This window comes from Chaetodon trifascialis, chromosome 3 (genome assembly GCF_039877785.1).
Source record: "Chaetodon trifascialis isolate fChaTrf1 chromosome 3, fChaTrf1.hap1, whole genome shotgun sequence".
NCBI classification, from domain to species: domain Eukaryota; kingdom Metazoa; phylum Chordata; class Actinopteri; order Chaetodontiformes; family Chaetodontidae; genus Chaetodon; species Chaetodon trifascialis.
Window position 1 is genome coordinate 11,428,075 of NC_092058.1, and position 19,648 is coordinate 11,447,722.

The following is a 19,648-nucleotide window of genomic DNA, read 5'->3' on the forward strand; positions in this document are numbered from 1 at the left end:
CCACAGGAAGAGACTAAACTGAGCACTGCTGATAGCACTTAATTACAACATTATGGATTTTATAACAAACACTGATTTCATTGTAAGAGGGTTTAAGAAGCGAGCGAGTAACCGTCTCCATTGCTTCGATGCAGTGCTAGAAACAATGAGAATGAGTGACACAAAGCTGCATCGTCATTTCCACTGCATTACAAATCACATCCTGCTGCTGCTGCGACAAATAACTCCTCCCTCGAGACAGCAAACACACAGGTATCTCTTAACAACAGACAACGCTGTGAGAAGATGACCCTCATTTAAAATCTGCACTTGTGCTAACTGTCCTGCAAACCACGCTTTCAATGTGACAGCCGTGTGAAAAGTGAAGCAGAAATCGGTAAACGTTAAGTGAATCCATTTGCAGTTGTGATCACTGCAGTCCTAGAACCCAGCTGGATGATTATAGATGCTGCAAAGCCAATATGAGAGTCAAGGAGATGTCAAGTTCAGGATTGTTGAGGGGCTCAGGATATATGACAGGATGAGAAGCACGTTTAAATCATCCCTCAATGAGATTAAATGTACTATCTTGGGCTGAAAAAGCTAAATAATTGCACTTCACTCTCTCTGGAGAAGCTGTAAGTTACACAGTGTTGTGTTAACAGTCAAATGTGGCTGACTTTAGTACTGTGCTACTATAGATTTACAAAGGGCAAGTACTCAGTGTTTTTTTTGAAAAATAAACATTTTATTACATTAATTAAAGGTAACTGAGGATTCTAGTCAATCCACTTCTTCAGTCATCCCTAAAATGAAACAGGACAACCACACAGACATGCACATGCATTTATTATTATCTTGCATGTGAAGCAATATGCTTGACAACAAGACTTGGTAGCACCAGCATGCGGCATGCTGTCACCACTGGTTCCCCTTCCTACAAAATAAAAGTGAGGCAGAGGCGACCTCTAGTGGCAGTTGGGGTTCATTAAAAACATTTTAAGGGTTTCATTATATTTTCTACTGCTTCAACTCTTTCAAGGTGGAGAGAAATCACCAAATTCCTCAGTTGTTAAATAATAAACCAAGAAGGAGCACAAGCAATATATCATCCACACATATAACATTCCCATCAGGCTCAGGGGTTTAAGCCATAAGAGGGGTTGTAGGGCGGCTGTGCAAGGTCATCTAAATGTGGTGGCAGTGCATAAGGCTGTCCAGGGAGGGGGCACATCGGCTGGCCTGGGCTGAATGCCACTGGAGAGCGAGCTGGATCGGCTAAAAAGACAAAAACAAATCTATCAGTCAGTACTGAAAATTTTGGCGTCTTTCCCAGTTTTTCTATCTATCTAACGAAAATGTTGGCCTGTAACAATAATTATGAAAGCTTAACTCTGGTGTTATCTACAATGCAACACATGCTTATCATCATGAAGTTAGTGTCAGTCGATGCAAAGGTGTGACTCATTTGTGTGTTGTCAGCTTATTTTCTGAGAAATTAGACTTTACCTGTTAATTTGGCACAGAGGTCAGGTCTATATTACAACAGTACCCATGAGCCTCAACCACCGTTGCCATGAAGAAGAGGCCAGTCTGAGACTGACAAACCAGTACTTACCAGAAGCAGCTGAATTAACCCAAAATCGACCCAGAAATGAAAACTGACCATGTGCATTCTGTGGCAGAATTTGAGCTTCTATGATTGGATGGTCGTTGCCAAAATGCACTGTGGGAGTTGTGGTTAACTTCTACCATTATTTTTTAAGTACACTGAGTTGTAACTTTGACATTTCCATCAAAGAACCAGATATTTTCTAACATAGCTGTTAATATTCTGATTATTTAATCATAGAACTAAGAATAATTTGGGGAAAAAAAAATAGGACTTTTATTTCCGGAACCAGGGACTCCAGAAATAATTTAGGTATATGGGCAATACTCGCTGACTTTACTATAAAAATAAACATTATCACCAGACCTGATATGATTACTGCTGTCAGTAAATGCTAAGAAACAACACTGATTTTGTTCATGGACATCAGAAGATAACCCTTTAAATATATAGAGTCCAAACTGATACATGGCATCGTCTTTTTTTGGACAGGTGGACGAGTGGGTGGGTGACATGAACCAAGCCTGATACACCTGTACAGTATACTCCTCTGAGGTTTGAAGAATTGTTAAATGTATAAATGCCATGAAATAACTCACTCGCTTCCAAGTACGAGGGTGGTGGTGCTGTAGGCATGTGTGGGCCTCCATACCCAGGCTGGACAGGTACAGGCTGGTAGCCTGGGTAGGACGGCTGATTTCCGGAGGGGGAGAGTGGCTGCATGGGTACGTTGACTACAGCTGTGGTGTTTACCACGGCTGCAGGTGAAATCATAGATTTAGTTTGGTTTGAAAATAAGGCACGGATACTCAAGGATGGTACACTGTGAAACAAAAGATCAGCTTCATTTTTAAAGGAAAAGTTTGAGATTTTGGGAAATATGCTTCATACTATTTGCTTTCTTGCTTCCAACACCATTAAAATTCACTCTGGTGAGGTCACTCTGGTCAGCTGGTACTGACCAACAAATATCTGGCACATGATCGTCCTTATCATTGTACAAATTAGACAACATGTTCATTAATGATCATCAGAGGAGCTGGTGGGTGGATTTGTTTCCTTTGGACAGACTGAACTAAGATATTTAGCTTAGCATACTGACAGTGGTATCAGTCTTGTACAGCTCTCAAGCGTATTTCCCAAAATGTCCCAGTTTTCCTTTAACTGTAACTGTAATCATTTGCACAAGCAGTACATAGACAGATTGCAGCTGCCTGCACAAACTGAACTGTAAACAAAATGCTGCCTACTTTGGTGCCTACGGTTACGTCTTTTTCGACACATCTTGTAGAACAAGCAGCAAGGAGCCACGCAGCAGATGATGAGACCCACACAGATGATGATGGGGAAAATAGACCCTAAGATGCTTCCCAGGAGCATAGGAATGTTGCTTTGTCCCCCATAGCTAGGCATGGGGAAGAAAGAAGAAGTCAAATGATTAAAGCTCTTACAGTTTTTAAATATGCTTGATATTGTTTCATATTCTCTATCTTTTCTATATATGTTTCTATAATGAAGTGAAACACAGGTTCAAAACAGTTCTTGTTTTTCTTGAGTTAGATGGCATCACTGCAGCTGGAGGCCACCAGCCACTGCAGCAGCTTCCAGAGCAGCACTGAGTGACACGTTCCTGAGTATCATGGTATTGACTTTACTGCTACAGTAAACCGCTGTATGCTGAAGGCGAGTGAGGGTGAGAGACTGTATAACATGAACCGATAAGATTAACAGCTAAACTAGAAAACTTTCAGTTGTCTCTTTTATGTGAGTCAAACACACATGTACACAGAGTACAAGCACAAAACAAGTGCCTGTGGTTCCACTGAGAAGTCAACTAAAAGTGAGTCACTGTGTTCGACCAACCTAAAAACACCTGAATAAAACTCACCCCATACTGCCGGCACCAGGGTCACACACAAAACACACACACAAGACTGGACAAGACAGCTGAAATGGTAACTGCTGTGATGTAGAGTAATGAGGAAATGACTGCAGCGAGACTACTGTTTCAACCTGTCTGTCCGTCCCACCCCACAGCAGGTAGCCCAGCAGCATTCCTCACTTCGTGTGAAGGACTTGCCCCTGGATGATTAGTGAAAGATTTTTGCATCGGAAGGCGCTCCATTCAAAAAATGTAATTTTGTTGTTGCTCTTAGTGCTGCTGTTTGTCTTTACATATATTTTATTAAACCAAATAAAAGCCTAATTGAGACTGAAACTTTCTTAAACCACCAGAAACTCATGCAGGAAAATGTTTTGTTTTGCACTCTGAATGACTATACTTCACCTCTCTTTAGCTGCACTAATTCAGTTTATGTGAATTTTGTTTTTTGCAAATTTTACCATCACATTATTTGCTAAAAATGCAGTCAAAGTTCAGCCAAACCGGTATAGGGACTCTACACAATCAAGTACAGCGTGGCTAAATTTCAGTTTCTTTTCCTGAGCAGTTAAGCAATCCTGTAAGTGGATGCAATACAGTTAACTCCACCCAAATATGCTCTCAACTGCCATTATAATCTACCTCCACCCACTCTCTCTTGAACTTTAACACTTTCACACTTTGCCATGTATCAACTTTATTATTCATCAACTCCCCTTTCTCTGCATTGTCTAGTGGACATGTGACACACGAATACTTTGAGTTATCAGCTTCTGTTCTGAAAATACAATAACCAAAACTGAGGAACAACAGAAAATATATACTTTATTGAACTCTGCAGAGTAAGTGGTGGGTTTGTTTGTTTTTTTGACAAAATAAAAGTCACGCAGGCCTTGATATATTCTCAAAGTAGCAACAATGTCAATTACTCTTGGACAAAAACACAGATGAAATAATAATAAATCTTTGCTGGTATATCTTCCATAACAAACACAAATGGCTATTATTCACACACACAAATAAAATAAAACTCCAACTAAGTCACCTTGAGGAACTGACACTGGCCGAAGGACTGAGATCACAGGCAGGACACATTTATAAGGACAGATTTCAGGCAAAAGGCGAAATACAGCGATTCACAGACAAATCGTTGGTCGATGTAATAAACACATGCACATTCCTCACAAATCACTGTTTTACAAATTACAAAGATATGCATTCGAGCCATTTCAGTGATTTCTCTCAGCTGGTAAAATAAAATAAGCCACAACTGTACCAGCGACATTCACATACACTGAAACATTAGGTAATATGTCCTTTGACCATAACCAACATCTAAGAAAGGAAGAAGATGTCTGGCTTATCACATGAGCTGTGACTGTACTTCAGCTGGATCATAAGAAAAAAAGGTCACTTCAGCAAAAACTATTGTCAAGTCATTTCAGTCAGCAGAAAGCAGAAGTGATGGCTTTGTTGCAGAAAAACAAAAAAATGAGAACAAGGAAGGCTTATTAGTTGAGCATTTACATAAAAACTACAATAGACTACTTCTTCAAACCTGACTGTTATGCTGGTGCAGTCTAATAAAGGCAATGGTGATGCCAAATCCCAGAAAAGAGAAGCCCAACATGATTTTACAAGGTTAGTAACAACACTGAGTAATACACTGATGACCCTCAAAGATTCAAAACATGATTGCAACTAATTGAAGTTTAAAGGACCAGTGTGTAGGATTAAGTAGTATCAAGCGGTGAAGTGGTGGATTGCAACCGAGTACCCTTCCCCTCATGCCTCCCGTGGCAAGCATGTAGGAGAATCTACAGTGGGCTACTGTAAAAACATGGCGGTGTAACATGGTGGCCAGCTCCCTCTGTAGACATGAAGGGCAAAACACATTTCTGCCAAAAGATCCCCCTAAATCCTCCACACTGGACGTTTAAAGACCATGCAGTTTGAAAGCCGGTTGAAGGACTGTGAGCCTTCATGATGACTGTTAAATACAAGTAACTACACTATGCGAAACAAACATGAGACTGTATAAAAAATGAATGTAGTCTCCATGACATGACCCAGAGGCAGTCGCCATCTTGGCAGTGCCTGACTCTGCCAAACTCCTAGCTAATCCAAAAATGCACAGAGGTGAAGCATGTGGTGCCGAATGAAGCCTGGTTGCTGCATTTCTGCTGGGCTAGTTAATATGGGGGTCTATGGGGACGGACTCGCTTTTGGAGGCGGCCTCGAGTGGCCACACAAGGAACTGCAGCTCTTGGCTAGGCCCGCAGGTTGCCACTCGGACACAGACACTTGTGAATAACAAGAAAATGAGATTTGAAACATCTGATACATGCAAGACGACTAAGAAGGCACGGTTGTTGTTTGCATTTCATAAGTGTAACATCTGTATTGGAGTGTTTGGCTGATGGAAGAAAAAAATCTCTGTTTCATTCAAAGCTGCAAATGCATTTCAGTTCAGTCTGTGAGATGAACACGTGAAAACAATAAAGGAAAACAAGCCAATTAAAAAGGAATCCTTGCTGTGGATTCTGACCTTGTAGACATAAAAGTTTGAGTGTGTAAAGCTTATTTCCTCGCAGCGATATGATGAACGTTCCCTTTTGTTGGAGGCTTTTTCACCGTTACCCTCAAATATCAGTAGTCAACTGACAACAGTCGAAACAGTTTCTTTCCATCAGAAACCCTGTAGTAACACACACACTTCAGACTGGATTTTGTTCTCAAGTAACATATATATAAAGCATGAACTGCCTTCCGATATACCAGCGACACAGGACCGTGAGAAAGTCGGCTACATGAAAACGGGATCAAAGCACTTTATTGGTCTGAAGTAAACCGGCAAAAAGCAATTACCAAAACTCCTCCAAAGTTTGACCACTGAGTTTGATCTACAATCTGCGTGTGTGGTGACGTTCGAGGTCAGGCAGGTTGGGCCAGTGCAGAGAATAGACAGGGAGCAGGAGGGAGGTGTTGAGGCATGTTCAGGAGCCTGGAAAATATAAAGCACTTCATATTCTCTTTAAAACCAGATTTAGTGGTTTTGTGTAGAATTTACCAAGATGACTAAGATGGACCCACAAAGAAATATTTAAAAAGAAAAAAAAAAATCTCACAACTTGTATATTGTAAGTCCATGCAAGACGAGCCGAGAGGTATCAACATTTTCACTTGGCAACTCCTCAACAGAACAGATGTACTACAAGAACTACAAATGTGTCACAACTTTCCCACATTCAACCACCAGAGCTCATGACCCAATCATCTTGACTCATCTTCATTACACATCTCCAGTTCTGCCAAGTTCGAAAATGCTGCAGCACGTTTAAAGTGGCTGACAATGTGGTGCCGTCGTCCATTATCCAGTCTTGGGTGGTGGCGAGACATAATCCGGGTTGTACGCTGGCTGGGCTAGGTAGTCTGCGTGAGAGGGTGAGGCGACGGGCTGTGCCGGGGCAGGAGGCTGCAGGGGGTACGGCGGCTGGCCAGGGGCGAATGCAGCCTGGCTGTAAGGCATCGGGTTGGGAGGGTAGTAAGGACCAGCTGGACAAAGAAAGAAAACGTAGAAAGAGGATTAAAGGGTTGAAAATGTTCAGACGGTAACCACAACTTACCATATACCATAAATGGCTCACTTCCTATTTCACAAAATCCAGACATGACCCAACTTTACACCAGCAGCGGTTATTCCTCCTCCGGTTCCCACTGCAGCTTTTCTGAAGCACCAAAATTGCATAATATGTTTTAAAACCATGCTGCAATGTGTCATTACCGCACGTCAAAGGTTGCTTTCTATAGTATGCTGGGAGCTTCTAAAAAAAACACTGTGCAGACATCAACTCTGAGTAATAATAATGTTCCTTCTAAAACCCAAAACATTCATTTCTGTCTGCTTCTTGTAGATCTGCTCCAGAAATGTAAGCTTCTTAAAATCTGTATGAAGAGCGCAGACACGTAACACGTTTTCGGTCAATAGAAACTCGAAACAGTCTATCAGTGTAACAAACTCTGCTCCCTCACTTGTTCAGCACTGCTCGCAGCCTCTGTACAGCCCGCAAAGCAAACATCTGGAGGAAGATTTACAGATGTAGCATTTAATGATTACATCTGATTTACTGATTGACAGTTTAATGACACTAGAATGGGTTTTGCTGGAGGATATTTCTCCCGGCTGTAAAAATACCAAGAGAGGTAAGCACTGAACTCTGTTTAGCCACAGAGGCTGGAAATGTGTTACTGACTGACTTCCTCTCACCATAAATAATGGCAGTGCTTCATTATTGGTTATCAGACATGAGTAATGTTTATTCCAAATAAATAAAAATATATCAGTTATAAAAATGTTCTAAGATGAGCATTATCTGGAAAACATTTATTCACTTTACACAGAGCTAAAATTAATGCTGAATTACTAAATGCTTGCAAAATGAGTTTGTGTCTGTTTTTGAGTAGTGAGAAATCATAAATTAGCAGATTTTTACCATGAGCACAGCTCTGTTAAAGCTAACAATTTGTGTTATTCACTGCAATAATTGTTTAATGAATAAGATGCATGGAGGTAGAATGATAACAACCAATCTGAGATGGCTTCTGTGATTTAGTTTCATTTGTCTGCCTGAACAGATTTATTCCCCGTCACCTTTACTCATCAGGGCATAATGAGCAAAGATTTTGATTGCAGATTGCTGCTGCTTTTTGTCAAATTTGTAGTGGGATTGTGGTTAAATTTAGTCCATAAATCTGTGACCTTTTTTCTTTCCAAGAACTGATTATGTTTGATAATACAGGCGGAGAAATTCTGTTACTGAATGCGAGATGCTGCCTTTCAGCTCCATCGCCTTCTGTTTTAATGTGCTTTAACTCTACAGATACATGAAGTTTTTGAATAAAACTTTTCATTGAACAGTCGTTTGATGAAAAACGTGATGCATTTCATCAGAAATCTCCTTTTCAAAGGCTAGCTTGTATTTTTTGTCAGTCTAGACAACAAATGTAATACTGGTAAATTGTTGGAAAAGGGAAACTGTCCTTGATTTGACATCAGGCTGTAAATCCACACTCACTGGCTTCCTGATATGTCGGTGGTGGTCCTGCAGTGAACTGTTGTCCCTGGTAGGGCGACGTTGGCATGGGCTGGGCTCCGTAACCCGACTGCACTGGTACGGGCTGGTAGGGTGGATAGTGGGGCCCCTGGTAGGACTGCGGCTGTCCAGGTGTTGCAACTTGCTGCTGGGGGTACTGCTGAGGAGCAGAGGTGACCACTGTGGTGTGGGTGGTGGTTGCTATCACAGCTGTAAGCAAACACAACACAGAAACAGATGAGAAACACGGCTAATATAAGCTAGGTGGTGTCCAACAAAGCTGCTCTGGTCTGAGCTGAAAAACATGATCTAATGCTAAAGGCTGACATACCAACCAACAGCATGTAAGCCCACGTTAGCATCCATCACTTTCACGATTTCAATTAAATCTACACTGAAATCTCCCTTAAAAGCATCCTCTTACTGTCCATCGTCCAAAATCCAGACGAGAGAAAAGAGTGAATAACGTCTGCACGCTTAGCTTTATCAGCTGCAGTGTGTGCTCAGTGGACTTTGTTTGTCCTCGGTTTGCCTCTCAGACTGCATGCCGTCTGCCCTCTCCTTTGGTCGGGGCTGAGCACTCTTTTTAGCAAACACACAACACCATGTATGATAAAGTATCGTTTCTCTATCAAAGTGAACACGATTTGGTTAATTAATGCGTTTACAATACAGAGATTGCTTGGTAAATATAGGTCTATTTAAGTCCATGAAATGACCCCAATGACCTAAGCAAACATGTATTTATGTCTGTGTGTGTGCTTGTGTGAGGGGGTGGGGTGGGGGCGGGGGGGGGTGTGACTTCCCCACCATGTGTTTCTTTCCCTAACAGAGGGGGAGTCATCATGACCACTTCCTGTAAATGACGTGGGATGGTCTTGAGTTTTCCCCACTGTGGTTGTCGTGGAAACAGTGAGTCATACGAGGTGGAGCTCTGTCAGTCCTGGATATGATCCCAACATGCAACAGCCCAAGTCGGGGGAATCCAAATTCTTGCTTGCGCTTAAGCCAAACGCTCTCTCGCTTAATCGCTGCGTGGCACAAGCTGAACGAGCTGGCTGCAAGACCGAACTGACAGGAAGTGCAAGAGTGCATGGCATTTACAGCGTGTTCGAGAAAACACACACACACACACACACACACACACACACACACACACACCACTCGGGGGCTTTCCTCCACAGTGGGGAATTCAGTTAGAGAAGTGGGTTAAAGGGTGGACGCGGATCCATAGGTAACATCCAGTCTAAGCACTGGGAAGACAAGAACACAAAGGAAGAAATCTGGCAGCAGAGATAATGGGTTACAGGCAGGGAGGACGACTGAGACGCACAATGGAATTATATCCACCCTCTGGTAATGGAGACAGAACGGAGGATGAAGGCTGTTTGTCTGTAATCGCATGAAGCTCATTAAAAGTAAGGCGTGGATATCCACATGCCAAGGTCTGCCCTGTTTATGTGCACACTTAGTTCAAGCAGTTTGTAAAGATATTAGTCCCAGTTTTCTGTCCGTATCTCTTCCTGTTTTTCCTTTCCCTCCGTCCAATCAGCTTTTCTCAGCCACTGCAAGCAGCACGCGAACCAACAGGTTCATTCTTAAGTGGTATGTAAGAGCGACAGAAGAGAATTTGTGGTATGAATAAACTCACGTGGTCCCGACCCCGGGGGGGAAAAAAGTTGATATTTAAAGTAATTTAAAGACAATTTTAACCTCTACTGTCTCTCCAACTCTGTTAAAGAAATCCTTATTCTTAATGTCCATTTTGTGTAATCACCTCGTATTGACCTCATATTATTACTTAGGTAAGAGTTTGTGCTACTATCTCATGAAGACAGAGGCTGCATCCAGAGGAGTGAATACCAGAGAGGAACAGAGCATTTCAGCTCCTGCCCTCAAGGCCATCTCACCTGTTTGTTCCTATATGACAAACAATGAACTGTCTTCACCATGAGAGTGGCAAGAACGCAAGCCTCTGCCCATTTGGCATTATCAAAGTCTCATATGAACTCTCTCTGTATTATTGAACATTTACACTGCAGACTCTCTGCAGTAACTTGTTCCCTTGCGGCAAGAATAAACAACCTACTCTTATAAATTTCAGACAGTGTTCCTGAGTCTTCTTCAAAACGTTTCCTGACAGACTCGCATCCCTTTCGATCACCTCTCATATAAATCACGGACAGCTTTGCTTTAAAAAGGTGTTTCCCAGTATTAAACTTCATGTTAAACCATTCCCTCGTCTGTCACAGTGCAGCACTGCTTGGATGACACACCCTTGACAAGGTATTTTTACTTGTTCCAGTCCTCTAACAGCACCGCTGAACTCATTGTTTTCTCCCTGCTAATTTCTGACAGCAGGACCTGACAGCCTGAGGTGTGAAACACTACTTTTTGCTCTTTATCGTCAATTACACTTCCCCTCATACGGAGTGTGAGGCAGCCTTTTATGTCAATTTTAGGGGTACCAGTTAATGATGGTAATGGTGACATCTTGCACAAGAAGAGGGTTTAGAGTATGAAAATGTCAATGCATGAGTCCCATTGTCTCTCTGGTCATTACAGTTCATGATCTGAGATGTCGGCATGTTTTGAAGCTCATTAAACTACTGTAAGCTTGCTTCCAGAAGATTTCTGAGCAGTTCCATTTAATGATGGGGGGGCTTTTCGCACATGAAGACTGAGTGAGGTTCATTCTGACGTCTTGTGGGAGCACAGCTGAAAAGCATAAGCAGTTACAGCCAAACAGTGGCAGCAGCAGCTGGACTGTCGTGTCTTCCGCTCGGAGGCGAGCCTGAGTGGAGGATAGGGAGGGCACTGACCACACCTCTGTGGCAGCAACATGAAAACAGAGACTCTGTGTGACGCATCAGCACAGGGCATGTCGTGTTTAGCGCTGCAGTATTTATTGTTTACTTTGATTTTTGATGGAAATGATGTAAACACAGGTGTCACTGTGATGTCAGTGGTGTAAATATAAAATATATTATGATCTCAAGATGTTCTAAATGTTTCATTACTGCCAACAAATCCCCGTCTGTCTGTTGCAAAACTTAACTTTCCATATCTTCCCTCTGATTCACAGTACTGCATATAAACAGGCCTTGACTTGTAAAGCAGCAGCATTAAGTAAGGGCTAAATCTTAGCAGCAATAGAACTACAGGAGTTCTCAAGTTTGCCATAAACTCCAAAAACTCCAAACAGCAATTATCACTGACGACTACGCTGAGTCATCGAGCTGTGGGACACGCTGCTCACCACAGCAGACCATCAAGAAGCCGTGATGAACCCTTGCGCAGCGTGCCGAATTATGACAGACACATCCATCAAATGAGGAACTTCACAGCTGTGGACAGAGTTCACTTCACCAAATAAAGTATCTCTTTGTAACCACTATCTGTGTCACATATGCGTTGCATATTTTTGTGATTTGGGGAATGTTGGACCTGTTTGTGTCTCCGTGTTAGCGTTGGGCCAAGCCATTGCAGTAATGAAAGTCATGTGGTGGGTGGGCCAACAGACTTCAAATGAGTCTCCTGATGTTCTAGACACATACTCCAACACACTGGAAACCAAGAGTGACTTCTTCATTAAAGCAATCCAGACGCTGAGTGGTATGTAGGTTGAGAAGCTGTCGGCAGGAAACCAAAATATGTGCAGCTACATGTTGCAGAAGCAGCGGCACTTGGCTACAAGCTGTCAATACATTACTCAACGCTTTAATCGACTGCTTTCGCACACGGATTGCTCCGGCCTTGATAAAATAGCACCCGACTAATACCGATACCTGGCCACAGCTCAGAGCTCGGCATCAGTTTTTCACACAGAGAAGGTGGAACCAGTGAATCTGTGGCATTTTTGTGAAACATTTTGGTCATAACAAACCATCAGATGGCTCTAATGTATAAAACGTCGACTGGGTTTTAGGGATTCAAGGCTTATTTTATGTCTTAGCTCTTGATTCTGAAGGTTGGGACTGATTGGTGGTGATGTGACAGTGTTGTGCACAATGAAAGCACCTTTTAACATTAAAGGTGGTAGAGGTTACTGGTAGTGATCTTAATGAAAAGCCAATGCGATACTGTGCATTCAGGTTGATATTTCGATTCCTAAAAACATATGTCTAAAATGTATGATGTTCAGATGGGCACAGCTTTTTGTCAACTGGCTTCACTTATTCTTGTCTGACAAGGTGCAGCTGACTGAGAGTGTCCATCCATCCACAGGTCTGCAGCATATTACCACTGGTTTAACAGTGGGTGCTCGGGATAACATCCTCTACAACTGAATCTGTAATCTTATATTGTGATACCATGATAAAGAACATTTTCTGAAAGATGTAGATCTATGACTAAAATAATCTGATGGGAACGTCTGTTTACATGAATTCAATCCTTACAGATCAACTTTTTTGTAGCCATTTCGGTTTCTGTTTATCTGTTCAGGCCTTTCTGTGCTAACCTGCTGCACAGGTAATACCAGGATGTGATCTTATCAAGATTTGGCTGATTAAACATTTGGAAACAACATAACCAGTCACATCAAAGGGATGGTGTAAACACTGTGGCAAGATCTCTGATGGTAGACAAAACCTACATCATCTGCTGATATACGGTCATACGGAGTGGTTCTGCTTCCTGTGAGCAACTCACTGCGCCATCATTAAAAAAGCTGAACAACCCCTTTAAGATATCTTTGGTCCTTCCTTTCTGCTGCAGTCAGACTTTACAACCAGCAGTGTTTCAGTAGACCACACACTTACCAAGACTTTCAATATGACTGCAGTAAAATACACATCAACTGTGTTCACTCATACTGTGAAAATATTTAGCTCCATTGAATTTCAACATAAGATGCAATGTATCAATCTTTCAGTCAGGTGTATTATTACTACTTTGTGCAATATCAATATTCAAGTCAGGAGTGCTATCAACCAATGTGCCATATCAGTACCTATTGTTCATATTTCATTATTCCTTGTTTATATTATTTATATTGCTTGTTTGTTATTTAATGTCCTTTTTACTGATGCCCTCTATGTTTGCTATCCACTTTGCTGCTGTAATACCTGAACTTTCTCCACTGTGGGACAAATAAAGGTATAGCTTATCTTATCTTATCTTAACCTGGTAATTACTTTATCAGAAAACAAAACCAGCCTGCCGTTATTCTGTCTGATACTGCACAATGAATGGCGATTTAAGAGGTAAGATGGGTGATCTGCGCATTTTATTTTCACTGAAAAAAATCTAAAAATGATGATGATGTGATTTTTGCTGGCGTCTGTGCTAAACAAGCATGTTCCCTCTATGTGTGGATATATGATTTGTAGGCCGGGGCATCTCTGTAGCACCACAATGCCTCATTTCTCATGATGTGTTGTCACACATGTGACCTTAGAAATTAGAGATTTCTCCTGACAGAAAAGAAGAGGAAGATGATGCTTTCCTGACTCAAAAAATGCTGCTGAAAGGAAATTAAAACATCTCACAAGAAGTCACGCTGAGCACATTTCTGGCGCTTAAGTGATGGCTACTAAATATACAGCCTATTGAGAGAAATTCCAAACAAATTGAGGCATCACAACACAAAAATGATTGTGTCCACAGTATAGTGCACTACTTCTTTAAATCAAATTAAAAAAAATCAAAGCGCTGCCTGTTTGGGGCTCCTGAGACACAGAACGAGCTGCCAGTCCTGCATCTAAAAACATCACCGCCAACAAATAACAGTGCTGATCATAAGCAGGAGGCGACTTACGTCTTGGCTTGCGGCACATCTTGTACAGGCAGCAGCAGGGACAGACACAGCAGCAGATGAAGATGATGAAAGCAGTGACGACGCCACCGATACCAAAGATCATTGGGAGTGGTGAATGAGAGAAATCCGGACTAAAAGACACAAAGAAATAATCAGGCAAAACAATATTTACATTGCTATTACCTAACTGCCAGAAAAAAACAGCATGTCACAACTCTCCCTTGTGCAACATTCACTAGTGGGAAACAAAAATGGATTACAAATACTGCTCAGTTTGTAAAACCCCTGTTTCCTTTGATTAAATGAACATCAGACATGAAAGCTACACATATTTTACAAAGTTGCAAGTTGCAGCTGATTCATACAATAGCTTCACGCTGGTGGTCGTGCACAGGAAGACACCGCTTCCTGTCTCTGCGTTACTGCGTAACCACTGCACAGCAGGCTGCAACAGGACATCTCCGGCACGGTTACACAGGGACAAAGAGACCGACTCAAAAGGAAATCACTTCAATCTCAATGTCAACTGTGGTTAGAGGTAACTTATTATCCATTACAGAATAAAAGAGGGTTCAATACCAGTCATCTTGCTCGTCCTCGGTTAGACGCAAGAAAGTGTTCTGGCAGCAGTGTCTGTTCAGGCAGGTCCCGCAGCAAAATCCTATCCAGCACGACTGGGACGGGTGGTAGTTGTTGGATATGTCGACGTAGGACTGACAGTCGGAGCTCCCAGCTGAAACAGAGCAGAGACAGAGAGCAGAGAGGGGCAGGGAAAGTTAGCCCGTTACCACTGAAGACAAGGCCGGGGAGGTGATTTCACTGTCACAGCACAAAAAAAAAGGTTAATGATCCACAGAAACGCTTCAAAAAGACGGCGCTGCTTTCACCATTTTACATGTTCCGTTGATGGTCGAGAACAATCCAATAAATCTGAAACTACAAGGCGCTTGGTTGATTTGTTAATGGACAGAAAAGGCATCGGCGGCGTCTTTCTGCTCCTTTTTTCAAATCCACTAATTGTTTTAGTAATCCTTCAGGCAAAATCAGTCTCTCCGATGTGAGGATTTGCTGCTTTTCTGAATCACATGTGCTGATGAACTGATGTCTTTGGGTTTGGGGCTGTTAGTCGGACAATAAAAAGCAATTTGGGGATTTTGCTGGGAAGCACACGTTTTCGTGTGTGTGTGTGTGTGTGTGTGTGTGTGTGTGTGTGTGTGTGTGTGTGTGTGTGTGTGTGTGTGTGTGTGTTTTTCTGGCCCTTAATAAACAAACTGATTCACAGATGATTAATACATTGTGGCCCCACAATACAAGATAAGTTTCTAAACATGAAAACAGAAACGCTCCAGAGCATTGGCATGTAGTGTTTAGAAAACAAACCCTTGTTTGACAGTTTAGTATCTGAAAGAAATAATGTGAAGCAACAACACTGCGTTAGACTGAGAGGTGTTTCACATAATGTGTCCATCCTCCTTTATTGAGCCACAACTGGACGCTTTACTGCGGCAGATGATGGATTTTTCCAGATTACTGACTCCTATTTTAAGTGACCACTTGATATTGGAAATAGCAAAGCATCGACAACAGCGACTGAGTGAGTTCTCAGAGTCGATCCTTTGACGTTAAAGGTGTCAGGTCAGTGTTGGTGTTTGCTTTGTCGACCTTGAAATGTTAAAAAGAAGAACCGGATCCGTTAGCGTCTTCAACCGACTGTAAAGCACTGTCGGTAAACGTAACGTCGGTGGCATCGCCCCACTGTGAGAGCCCCCGGCGACGAGCTAACCTGAGCTAACGCAGGAAAACACGCAGGCAACGAAACAACGGCAGCAACACGGTGAGAGACAACGAAGAAGAAACGATTCAAGTTAAAATATCAAACTCACCCGCGACACAAGGGGCCAGGGTGACACATAGAGCCAACACGATGATACCAGACAGGCCTGACGCCATGGCTGCTTCGGGATTCCTGGATTCAGGCGGAGGACTGGAGGACTGGGATCCTCCTCGTTTGGGAACAGGAGGTCTGATCTGACGCGACGGGCTGCTGCAAAGATCGTCTAAGCAGAGCGCTGCTCACTCAGGCGGAGTTCCGCCCATGCTTCCGTCACGAGCTTTCCCTTCTGCTTTTTTCATATGTAAATTGAAACATCATACCAAGTATTTTGTCCAGAGAGCGACTGAGGACGACTAAAGTATTGACGCCACTGACGTTTGTTTATTGGAGTTTTTCTTTTGAATCCGAATAAAATAAATACAGTATGTCAGGACAGGTCCGCCTGTCTGGGGTGACCCTGTGAACTCCAGGCCTTCCAGCGTTAGGGTTAGGGTTACTTACAATTCAGAGGAAAATATTGTTCTTTTTGTTCCTCCACAACGTTTATTTGCTAAGTAGTTACTTTGAAGACTCACATTAATAATACAAACTGAAATCAACAATTAAATTGTGGTGTATTATGGTAGATTAAGATAATATCAATCCCTTGGGGGGAATTCACAAGCTACTAAACTGTATATAAAGTAATTAAAATGAAACTTTGCATTTATCAGCTGGAAGATTGAAGCGATGTAAACATTAATATATCCGTAATTATAACGTAACAATATAATATACACATGCACAGTGAGTAGCTTTACTTTTGGTACTTTACTTGTGTACTTTTATATAACTTTTACATTACTTTTAACATTTTGAATGAAGAAAAAAGTTCTTCATTCACTTGAAGAAAAAGATCTGAGTAATTCTTCCCCCTCTGTAACTAACTAACTAACTAAGTACATTTACTCAAGTACTGTAGGCCCACTTAAGTAAATGTTGTGGTACAACATTAGCAGCTACAAAATTAAAATGCTTCTTATATGTTGATTACCAATTTATTATTTGGAAATAGTGTCATATGTACATGCAACACTTCTAAAGGAGCCATTCTACTTAATGATTACTTTTACTGTTTTAAGGATTCTTAAAAAATCTTCTTATTTTTAAGGATTCGACAGCATAGATTTAATTATAGACTAACATTTTCTCCAATGATTTATGCTTTCAATTGATCAACTAATCATTTAGCCTGTATCAAAAAGTAGAAAACTTATGAAAAATGTCCATCACAACTTCTAGGGGCCCAGAGTCAAGGCTGGATTCAACCTCTAGGTGGCCTCAGAGCAAAAATGATCATTTCTTTAGGATCAGGCACCATGTTAGCACAAGACGAAATGAAATAATAAAGGCTTAAAACTACATTTCAATTCTGGCTTCTCTACAATTGGGACCTTAGTTGTTCCTCTCACTGAATTTCAATTCAGTCTGTTATTCAGGCAAGAGTGGACGGCACAGCACAATGGAAATGGTGAGGGTAAGACATCTTAGTTCTTCACACTCTCAAACAGACTCCACACGCAGGACTCGCCCACCATGTCTTTCTCTTAAGTGGGTGCTGGGAGTTCAGCCCACTGATATGTGCAGTTTGTAAACAGCCTGTAAACCATAGATAGACCAGAAGCGCATCCGGCCACTGAGGGCAGTCTGGTTTATTTTCCCTGACTTTGATATAGTCTAACATTTCTGTTTCAGACATAAAACTCATGTTTAACTGTAATTAATCTAAATGGTGATAATTATGATTGATCTCACATAGCTTCTGGTGATCTGGTGATACCCTTCTGTTTCACCTGTTCATCTAACTTTATGTGCACAGCTCAGAGAAGATCTGTGGGTGAGGAGTTACTTGTGCCCCAAGACATGAGAGGAAGTGGCAGATCCCATTGTGGTTTTCATGCTATATGGAGCTGATGCACAGACTCTCATACTTCATGATCTCATTCTTGTCTGATCTCTTGTGGGCAGGGGGAAGTAGTCACTTAAGAAAAAATAACAGCATCGCACAGGAAAAATGCAAGCAAAGATCCTACATTCAAAATGTCCCTTGAGTAAAAGTGTTTAAGTATTGTAAGCCAAGGATCACAAGACCTCCTGTTACTATTATGTTTATATCTATTTAGCTTTCTGATGCAAATAAAAAACTAAAGACATCGGTAGGAGTTGACTAGCAAGCAGGCACACCAATAAAATAACATGACATAATAAACTGAAGTGTATATGACTGCTCCTATCATAGTCCTTGACTCTCAAAAAAAGCTTATTGTAAACTGCATTTTGTAAACTCATGTAGGAAATAAATTCAGTGTCAGAGTATGTAAAGACCTTTTTAAAGGTCCACTGGTGTCCAGTAATTCATCCATTGTGACTTCAAAACATTGTTTTTATTATTATTTGTTAGTGTCCCAAAAAGACTAATAAAAAGAAAAAAAATGTGGTCTGTATGTATTGGTTTCCTCTTTTTAGTGTACTAAAAGACTAAAGATACTTTCTGTCCAACTCAGCTGTTCTGGTTGGTTTAAATCAAGCGTCAGAGCCTAAAGAGATCTGTAGAGAGCAGAAAAACACCATATCTTTCCTGGCTGAGGAGGTGACATGAACAGATTCAGATGTCACACAAATGTGCAGTGTAGATCAAATATGCTGCCAAAGTTATTTTATCTCAGATGACAATTTGGAGGCAGTTGGTTTTTTTTTTTTTGGTTTTTTTTTTTTTTTTTAGATGTATGAAATTCTCATTTCTGCTTTGTGAAAGGCAGTGATTTCAAATTATGGGGTTTGAGTTGCTCAGCAAATGTCACAGCATTTAAATCCACTGTTGGTTTATGTTCGCTTAGCATGCACTTTCATAGTTAAAGCTACAGATGTCCATAAACAATGGCAACGTGATTAACAAATACAAAAGTGTGTTTATAATCTAAGGGATTACTATTCCATTGCTATTGCATGTTTATGTTTTATTTATCACTATTTATATCAGTGAGAGTAGACGATTGACTGCATGAAAAAAAAATCTCAAACAATATCAACAAAACTAAGCATTATTTATGAAGATATGATTTATTGCAAGACTGTTGACTGGCAGCTGTATATAAAAAAAATGAACCAGCATGTATACAGATTTGAATGTCAGGAAGTTATGAAGTTTAATTTCAGTTTTTATTCTATTGATTAAATGTTACAGTCCAATAGCACATTTTGTTCCTGCATTTCAAATAATTTTTAATTACTTCTTCCACAATCGCACATAAATCAGACCTTTTTGTACAGGTCTCAGTTCAAGAACCAGCTCTGGTTCAATGTCTCCTTTTCAACACCAGGGGTCACATGTGCGCAGGAAATCTCTCAAACTAAACCATCAAGTGATCTGTGGAGGCTTGAGCTGAAATAAGAACTCATGGTATGTATGACAGGAACTGTTACTTAAAAAAAACAAAAACACAACTCT

At 41.3% G+C, this 19,648-nt stretch overlaps 2 protein-coding genes across 2 annotated transcripts; both read right to left on the reverse strand.

Annotated features, from left to right (window-relative positions):
• Positions 1–1,115: 1,115 nt before the first annotated feature.
• Positions 1,116–3,574, reverse strand: LOC139329470 (protein shisa-5-like). The gene is made up of 4 exons (XM_070959809.1): positions 3,480–3,574; positions 2,842–2,996; positions 2,191–2,349; positions 1,116–1,257 (listed from the first exon to the last, which is right to left on the reverse strand). Exons 1-4 carry the CDS (start codon positions 3,482–3,484, stop codon positions 1,118–1,120), a joined length of 459 nt encoding a protein of 152 aa, XP_070815910.1. The 5' UTR covers positions 3,485–3,574; the 3' UTR covers positions 1,116–1,117.
• A 704-nt stretch (positions 3,575–4,278) lies between these two features.
• On the reverse strand, positions 4,279–18,752 carry LOC139328634 (protein shisa-5-like). The gene is made up of 5 exons (XM_070958502.1): positions 16,211–18,752; positions 14,907–15,060; positions 14,328–14,458; positions 8,549–8,776; positions 4,279–7,028 (listed from the first exon to the last, which is right to left on the reverse strand). Exons 1-5 carry the CDS (start codon positions 16,275–16,277, stop codon positions 6,844–6,846), a joined length of 765 nt encoding a protein of 254 aa, XP_070814603.1. The 5' UTR covers positions 16,278–18,752; the 3' UTR covers positions 4,279–6,843.
• Between the last annotated feature and the right edge of the window lie 896 nt (positions 18,753–19,648).

Coding starts and splice junctions, on each gene's coding strand:
- LOC139329470 (XM_070959809.1), bottom strand. Junction 2,350..2,841: donor ACGTAACCGTAGGCACCAAA/GTAGGCAGCATT, acceptor TTTCACCTGCAG/CCGTGGTAAACACCACAGCT. Junction 1,258..2,190: donor ACCCTCGTACTTGGAAGCGA/GTGAGTTATTTC, acceptor TTGTCTTTTTAG/CCGATCCAGCTCGCTCTCCA.
- LOC139328634 (XM_070958502.1), bottom strand. CDS start 16,277: ATGGCGTCAGGCCTGTCTGGTATCATCGTGTTGGCTCTATGTGTCACC. Junction 15,061..16,210: donor CCTGGCCCCTTGTGTCGCGG/GTGAGTTTGATA, acceptor GCTCTGTTTCAG/CTGGGAGCTCCGACTGTCAG. Junction 7,029..8,548: donor ACCGACATATCAGGAAGCCA/GTGAGTGTGGAT, acceptor TTCTTTGTCCAG/CTGGTCCTTACTACCCTCCC.